We start from the raw sequence: 8,894 nt of genomic DNA, 5'->3' as shown, positions 1-8,894 counted from the left end.
ACCTCTACCTCCTGCTGTGCTTCTGCTACATATGGGGCCCTACCTCCAGCCACTGCCATGAGAAGAGGTGCTGTTCTTCTGTGGCCAGGGATGGGGGTCGTCATATGGCATCTACACATACAAGTTTGACCTGGCTGCGGGGAGATGAGCAAGGCTGGACACCCTATTCACAGACCATCCTGCCTTGTGTTCCTTCCTGATGAGGACAAGGATACAGAGGGGCCACAAGTGTCCTTGTCTAACAGAACAAAATAACTAAAACCCAAGGTTCAGGACAGAAAGAGCATAGAAAGGATTGACTGAAAGGGGAAAAAAGAAGATGCTTTTCAAGTTTGATGCTTCCCACATAAGAAAAACTGTTTCAATTTCTGTGCCAACTATAATGTTGGTAAGAAGTTTTATAGCGAACATGCTTTCCTCTGAAAAATAACAGTCCAACATTGCATAGGTGCACGTCAACAGTATGTAGGTGTTCCAGAAATGTCCCTTTCACATGCTTACATCCAAGCCTCCACTAGCTCAGCATGGGTGGACTAATGAAAGCTGAATGCAGAGGGTGTGGATGGAGGCACTTCACAGGATCTCTGTTAGCTTCCCATCCATGTAGCCTCTGACACACTTCATAGCATTTTCTGCAGAGCTCACCCAGATCTTGCAATCATTTTAGTTTGAACTGCACTACCTCTCTCATGGAAAATTCTGGGGTGCAGGTCCAGAGGTGCTTTGAACCCAGGTGCTGTGGGGACAGGTAACATCTCAGGATTTGCTGTAATGCAGGGCAATTCCCAGATAAAGTCCTGGGAGTCATCCCAAGGGCTGCTCCCCACAAATTGCTCTCATGAACCAGAAAGTCCTCTCCCAGCTGAGAAAGAGCTGTGGGATATGTCCCCAAATGTGCCAAGACAAGGCAGTGAAGCCACTGACATTGGGAGAGGGCTGGAGAAGGACCCTGGCCCCACATGTGGGGCTGGTGGGTGCCAGTGCAAAAGGCATTGGCAGGGTAGGCAGAGCACAGGGGCGCAGGGGCAGGGAGCGTAACGCACAGTCAATAAGGCCCATTGCAGAGGCCGGTGCTCGGCACAGCACGGTGGGTGCGTACTTCTTAGAGGCGTAAAACATGGCTGTAAGTGACATACGCATATGTCACCAACTCCCACCTGGCCTGTACACAGCCATTAGCATCTGGCAGTTTGCTGTGAGCACAGGTGAATAATGGCTTAGGGGCATGTGCTTTGGGGCAAGGTTAAAAGGTGACTCCTATATGGTGTAAGTGGATTAATATGACTGGACGTGATGCCGGCTTCTCCTCTCACTTCTGCCAGTGTAAATCAAGAGTAACTACACCAAAGTCAATACATGTATTAAATTCATTGGTACACAGGGGCTGAAAAGCACGTTATTTTAAAAGAAAGAACATCTTGATTACAAGCTGGAGAACAGAAACAATGAAAAATGTGGCTGCTTTGCATGGCTTCCTGCAGTGCTTTATTACGGCCCTGCTCCTTCCATGCGAGCTCTATCCCAACAGGCGCCCTCACAAACCCGTCTGCAAGAAGATCTCCTACTGTCTTCCTTATTATTGCCACTACAGGGGAAACCCTGTCTCTCTTCTGTGTAGCAGAGGTCCCCCCTTTTGCTGACCTTGCTGCAGAGAAATGCTGGCTCCTAGAGAGATGGAAGGAGATTCAGGCAATGCAGCATTAAACATAGACTCAGTGGCTCAAGCCCTAGTGCCTAAAACTGGAGTTATTCCACTGGTGTCAACGGAGCTGTTGAGCCTGACATGATGAACAGGAATATTACTTATCTGCCTGTCTCTGGCTGAGCACAGCATGAAGAGTGCAAGGCCATCAATCCAGCTCCTCTGCCACACAGCCATGGACAGACAGCTCCTGAGCTGGGCACAAGTTGTCCTTTGGAAGAGACAGTTTTCCCCCTCTCCAAAATTCCCCATTTCAAGGGCTTTTTGTGGCAGAGTTAATTTTCCTTTCCATGCCGTCATGTGCACTCTGGGGCCGAGTAGTACTCTTGTAGGTGGGTTTTCCAAACAACTACCTGGCTGCACTGAAACTAGCCCCTGGCTCTCCAGCCTGCATCCTGGGGCCCACAATGAGACAGTGAGTTAGCTGGTGAAGATGCTGAGCTTCCTCCCAGCCACCCCAGGCCCATTGACAGGTTTCAGCAGAGCAACGCAGATTCACCAATTTTGGTACACCAGGTCAGTGGTCAGCAGAGTGCTGAAAGTATCCTCAAATCCTGTCTCACCATATTTCTATAATCTTTGGTGGAAGAAGAGTCCTCTTTTGGGACTGTCAGCTCAGAGAGCCACCTGAGCACCCAGCTGCTCTGGAAACAGCACTGCTCATTACAGCATCCCTCACTGCGGGACCGGGTGGCTCTTCCATCACCTCTCCCACCTCTCCACTTCAACAGGGAAGCACCTAAATTTCTGCAGGTCATGCTGATCCACTCTATGGCTCACTGCTGAGCTGGTCAGTGGCTCACCCCAGGGTGAGCAAGCTGGAGCCTGGTGGGGGAGTTTTAACCCCATGTATAACCACTGCCCTCAGCTATTTCACAGCTCACATTCTCCACTGTACCACAGTGCTGCTGGTGATGGAGATATAAAAGCTCCAAGACCCACTGCCTCTTCCCCCATCACACTCCCAGGCAGAGGGGAGGAGAGCCCAGGCCAGCACCAGCCCTGACTAGCCCAGCCTGCCCAGCAGCCCATGGTGCCTTCAGGGAGGCTATTAATTGCCCCCCAGCAGTGGGAGAGCCAGGGAAGAAAAGCCCTCCCTAACATCCATAGCTCGTGCCTGGGGATAAAGGCAATAATGGCCTGCAATAATAAAATATTATTTTTGCCTCTTCCTTGGTGGCTGGGCAGACCCAGTGTCAGGGACATCTGCACTGAATTATGTAGGGAGGGTGATGCTCCAGTTGTGGAGTTGCCTTCCATCACATACAGCCTTGCCGTGCAAAAGTAAATGCAAATGTACATGCAAATTAAAATGCAAATGCAAACACAAATGCCAGGCCTCCTGGGCTGCACTCATTCAGTGCTACAGAAATCCCTTGACCTCTCAAAAACATGTCCTAGTCCAGAGGAAAAAAAATATTGCTTTTCAGTCTGGGTTCCTGCCTTTCCTCCCCTGTACGTAAGAATGACAGCTGGATTTCTTTGCACAAAAGTGCAATTTCTGCGCTGTGTACACAGCCCACTCCCAGCTTTGGTGTGTGAAGCACACACTTAGGGTCTTCTTGGCAAACAAGCAGTTCATGGTTGATAATTGTGGACACTAAAACACCTTTCTCTCAGCTGCCAGCATGTATCTGCCATTAAATTGAATGCATGAGAGACTGTGCTCCCCAAACACCCACAGTGTCGTTAATAAGAGAGAAGGAAAAATAATTTTAAGTCAGGAGGAAGCCTGCAGGTGAAGCAGAGGTTCAGGGCCGTAACTCTGCATCTTTCTTTTTTTTCTAAACTTTTGCAATGTCTGTAGTAGGGCCCCAGGGCAGCTCTCCAGCTACTGATTGTAGATGGGGGCTGCAGGCATATCCCAGCTCCACGGGGGCTGCGCCCGAGGGTCAGAACCTCGTCCCAGCACGCTGGGGTGTGTGTAAGAAGAAAGTCCAGGTGTGCCATTCACCTGGGAGCCTGGTGCTGCTCAGGGCAGGTGGCTCTCTGGACCACCACCATCCATGGGTGCGTCTGCCCCACACCACAGCCCCTCCAGGCTTTGCCCCACGTGGTCAAGCACTAAGGCAGGGACCATGTTCGTGCCCACAGGCATTTCAAACTAGGAAAAACACTCCCACAAGTAGCAAAGCAAACCCCTTAGCAGTAATGGCTCTCATTTAGGTTTACACTCATGGGTGCTGGTGACAGATCGGGATCCAGGCTGAGTGTTCTCCAGCTAATAACATTACCTTAGATTTATGCTAACAGCAGTGACCCAGAACTGCATTGCTGAGAGCAGCTTTCTCCTCTCTCCTGGTAAGAGATCCCCTCGAGTGAAGGCAGACCGTGCTGCTCTGCAGATCGTCCTTAAAATGAGCAGCATGTGAGCAGGGAAGCACGCAGGTAACGAAGTGCTGGGGCAGTGCTGGGTCACAGCACACCCATTACAATAGTGATTTTCTATTAGTGCAATGGTGACACCAAAGTGGGGGCTGGGGTCCACACGCTCACCTGGCCTCCTACCTCTCACTGCACCCAGTGAGCCAAGGCAGTGCATGAGCAGAAATGTCTGGAGAGCAGGGACAGGTAACACTCTGCGCTGAGTCTGAAAGCAGAGGAGACTCGGTACTCAGTGGGGAACCTTCAGTGTCTAATATGGTGGTTGAGTGGAAGGAGAGAGAAATTTCCCCTCTACCTTCTCACCTGCCTGAAACTTGGTGGAACTTAATTCCTTTGAGGCTTTTACCCCAGGGCCAGGAGGCCAAAAGTTATGTGAGAGAATTGACAGAAACAAGGGCAATGGGTTTATATGATATATATTATATTTGTTTATATTTGTTGCTTTAGGAGAAGAGATAAAAGAAACAAAGATATATAAAATAATAACAAAATTATCCCTGTCACTGCTGGAGTTCCTAAAGACAGTAGTTTTCACCTCAAAACCTCCTCTGTAGCCACTGGGGAAAATACTGCAAGTCAGCCCTTTGCCTTGCTCTAGAAATGTCCCACAGGGATCTGCAGTTCTCTACCATATACAGTAAAGGACCAAAAAGATAAAGCCATTTCTTCTGCAATATAAAATCTTGAGATCAAACTGATCAAGCAGCCTACCTGCCTCCATCCGTCTGTTTTCATACACCTCTGGGCTTTCTGACACGGCGTTGTACTGCTGGAAAGGCTGGTTGCTGAAGAGATTGTCACACAAGAGGCTGCGACAGAGCTTCTTCAGGAAGCGCAGGACATACCCAATACTGTTCACTACCAGCAGGTTCAGGAGATGCTGCTTACCCTCAAAAGAAGCTGAAACTGGAAAGCAAGCAGGAGCAATTCAATACCTGGGGATGCACAGCAGGAGGAAGAATGAGAGCAGGGGAAAAGATTTAATACGAGTATTTGTATGTCTTAAACTATTTTACATAATTACACCACCTGAAGTACAAAACAAAGTGGAGGAACTTAAGGAGCTGAGTCTGTGTGACCCAGATCACCTTCCCCCTGGAATGCTGAAAGGTGCTGACTGGCATGGCCAGCAGTGCAAGGATTTCTAATATATGCATCCAACTGAAAACTGTATTGTGTGATTGGAAAGAAGCCATTATGATACCCTGGTCTAAGGAAGGGGAAAGAAAGTGATCTGCCAGTGATGGGCTATTAGGCTGACTTCAGCAATACCCAAGGCTTTAAAAGATAATGGGGAGACAAGAATTAAAGACATGGTTGTGAATGAATAAAGGGTTCCAGTGTTGTACTGAAGAGAGGGCTACCGACTTCATCATGGATCTTTATTTACTGCTTTAATTGCATTTATAGGCAAGAAAAGGTTGGCAGTTGTTGTCTATCTGGAATAAGTAAAGTATGAAAACCTTTTGTTAAACTGGAAATTATTCCATGTGGAAGGTGGGTCAGGAGATGACAACAGGCTTTGCTGGTAGGAGATCCCAAGCACTGGAGAAGAACCAGCAGTGATCTGTGTCAGCAGAAAAAAATTCTGTTGATGCTGTAAGCTACAAGGCATTATCAATGGAGAAGAGGACTGGGACATTGCACAGAAAGGATTAGTTGATCTTGAGCACTGCAATAATAAAAATTGGTGGAAAAAACACTAGAAAGTACATGGCAATCCATATTTTTTTGAGGAGGCTCAACATGACCTGATGGGAAGAGAAATGATGGGACTGGCTCACCAGATGCCCGTGAGTCACCCAGGTGACACAGCAATTAAAAAGTCAGATATTGAGGTAGGTATTGAACAAAGCATTTCCAGGAGAGACAAGGGAGTGTCAAATCCACGAGCAAAACCTGAGCGGGACTGATGAGCACCATTCTGGTTATCCAGGCTCGAGAAGGATGAATTCACACTTGAAGGGGTGCATAGGGAAGCCACAGTGATGTTCAGGGAACAGAAAGTTGCCCTCTGGCACTGCATCCATCACTCTCTCTGCTACATGGGGTTGTGGGAAGACACTTGCACTACTTTCACTAATCCAGTAGTCTTCCTCACAATGCAGAAAGGACCTGAAAGAAACTGTGAATTTCAGTCTAGCAGGACGAGGACTGCTCTCTAGAAATACATCTAAGATTGAACTCAAGGGTGAGAGCAGAGCAATTAAAATTCCTGGACAAAGCTGTCAGGGAATGTATTTAGCCAGGAATCAAAAAAGGGCATAGGTCCCAGCTATGAAAGATGTGGAAGGGTCACAACAGACCCACCGGGATCAATTGTAGCAGGACATATCCAAGTGTCAAGAGTTTTGCAGGGAGAACTACATGATATGGCTACCTGCACTTCATCATCTGGGAGGTTTTTTCCAATTCTACACCTTCGTTCACCACTAATGAGTATAAATTGCAAAAATCTGCCTGTAGTGCTGCTGGGCGGGGGGTGAGTTACAATCTCAGAGCCACACCATGACTAGGAGTCCATTGACCCCTCCCTGATTAGAAGAGGCATGAAGTTGGGAGCAATGTTGACCAGATGCTTTTAGCTCAGGTACCTAAAGCCAAGTCAGCTCAGAGGAACTGAGACCAAGGGGTTTGGCAGGCTTGGTGCACAACATGACTCTCCTGCTTGCAGTGAAAATCATATATGCAGCACAGAACTAGGCAAAAATTAAGCTTTACTCTAAATTGCTTCAGTCTCATGTTTCTGTGAACAAATCTGGATCATTCTTAAGAGAATTTCTGATGTCCCTTAGGGAAGGCACACCTGTGATTAGAGAGAACTAGAGGAGTGATAGGAAGAAGGATTTATATGCTGCACAGAGGGCCACACAAGAGGGTCCCAATGGCACAGCTGAGCTGCTGTGGTCCCTGCAGAACTGACTGGACTTGTGTTCCTTTGCTTCATGTTCGTGCCTGACTCGTTTGCGGCAGCTCATTGGGGAGCGTTGTTCCTATATTCCCACTATTGTTTCATTCCCACTGCAACCTCACATGCTAAAAAAATATTGTGACACAAAACTCTTGCTGTCATTAAAAGAAAAGTTTGTGTTCAGGCTGAGAGCTAGGCCAGGGGATTCAGCATGGGACATGGGAGATGCACCAGGACACAGCCAGAAGTGTCACTGCAGGAAGATGGGGGGCTCCTGGGAAGTTCCCTATGATCTCTGATTCTCTCTGATGTAGTTGTAGTCCTGCTGTATGGGGAATTGCCATGGGCCTCTTGCAGTTCCTACAGCTGAGAACAGATTTGGCTCATGAACTGCAGGTGGAGGACACAGCAGCAGCTGAACTCTCTATGAGTTTTCCTTTAGAGCAACCCCGTGGCATGAAGCGGGCTTGTATGGATGCATGAAAAACTCAGCTCACAGGCCTGGACTCAGCACTGCTTCAAAGAGCAGTGAGCACAGGGCTCTGGAGCTAGCCCTGTCCCTCCCCTGAACCATCACTGCCATGCTCCTCACCAACAGACTTTCATCTGACACTCGGGCAATTCCTGCAGCCGCTCATTGTACAGAGGTGTAAGTGATGTTCAAAGCTGGTTGCCAGCCCGCTGATGCGAACGGGACTGCTGGGACAATCAGCACTGGGGATCAGGTTAAGGTCTCAAGCACTTCCCAGGTGGCCACAAACCCCTTACAAAAATGCTTTACCTGACACCATCTCGCCTCCATAGCCCGGCTTGATGAGCGAGAAGACTGCCTTTTGCTGGAGGGCGCAGTCGATGCAGGCCTGTACCGCTTGCTGCAGGGCCGCCGGCGGCCGCACCGGACCAAAGTGCTCTGGGAGCTGCTGCACTTTTTTCCTGTCAAGGTACGGCCCCAGGTTTGCTTGTTTGTTGACGTAAATACAGACTGTAGACAAAAAAAATCCCAACAAGATTATTCTATAAAAAGCCTAGAGAACATCCTAGCAAATGCTAGCTTTGTACTTTTCTATTTATTTCATGAGTTCTTCCACTCATTAGAGAATTGCTGCCACGTACGATGATGGCACAGCCAGACTTCCTTGCACGAATCACCCATGGGCTATGTGAAGTGAGCTGAGTTTGGGCCTTTGCTTTGTGTGGCAGATGAGGATAAGTTACATACAACTAAAGAAGCTCCTGGAAGCCTCTGGGTGTGCGCCTGGGGTCTGCTCTCTTGCAGACTACCTTGTACATCCAGCTAGTGACCAGACAAACTGCCCAGGGAGTGCAGGACAGTGACTAGCGGGGATGACCTTACAGCAACAGGTAAACTCTAGCCTGAGGTGGTCTTGTTTGTTTGTTTGTTTTCTCTATATCTTTTTAGACTGGTTCATTGAGAGGCCCTCGCTCTGAGATGAGTTTTGGAAGACTTTGGTTGCTTGCCGCTTCTGAGCTTAACGCGGCTGGAATTTCTGGAGGGTTGTGCTGCGCTGAGCCACACAGTGCAATGCCAGAGACTCTGGTCTTTTGGAGCTTCTTGACCTCCTTGTCCAATCCAGCATTCTGCAAACTGCATCATCTCAAGGAAAACCGTACGTCACGGGCAGTGCTAAGTCCCCATTTGGGACCACAGCTCTGCGACTGTGCCGCACAGGGTGTCTGCGAGGGATCCCCCCAGCCTCTCCGCAGCCAAGCCCTGGATGCCTCCTCTCATGCACCATTGCCTGCGAAGGCAGTTTTTCTACATGCCATCAGGCCTGCTGGCAATAGCCAAAAAATCAGTGTTCTCCTCTGGGTGAACTTATTTTAAGCTTGCCTGAGGCTAACTGCATCTCAGAGTGTGTTGGATTTGGGGGGGGG

General features: G+C 48.7%; 1 protein-coding gene across 1 annotated transcript in view; it reads right to left on the bottom strand.

The window, feature by feature from the left end:
• SCML4 (Scm polycomb group protein like 4) overlaps positions 1–7,980 on the bottom strand; it is a gene marked incomplete at both ends in the record, with an annotated part of 21,489 nt that extends 13,509 nt beyond the window's left edge. The window contains 2 exons of the mRNA XM_010175656.1: positions 4,799–4,993; positions 7,780–7,980. Coding sequence (XP_010173958.1) covers positions 4,799–4,993; positions 7,780–7,980 — 396 coding nt within the window. The remainder of the gene's footprint in view (positions 1–4,798; positions 4,994–7,779) is intronic.
• Between the last annotated feature and the right edge of the window lie 914 nt (positions 7,981–8,894).

The sequence above is a fragment of the Antrostomus carolinensis genome, unplaced genomic scaffold (genome assembly GCF_000700745.2).
Source record: "Antrostomus carolinensis isolate BGI_N321 unplaced genomic scaffold, ASM70074v2 scaffold27589, whole genome shotgun sequence".
NCBI lineage: Eukaryota > Metazoa > Chordata > Aves > Caprimulgiformes > Caprimulgidae > Antrostomus > Antrostomus carolinensis.
The sequence above is the reverse complement of the archived record's forward strand: the minus strand, read 5'-3'. Positions and strand labels throughout refer to the sequence as shown.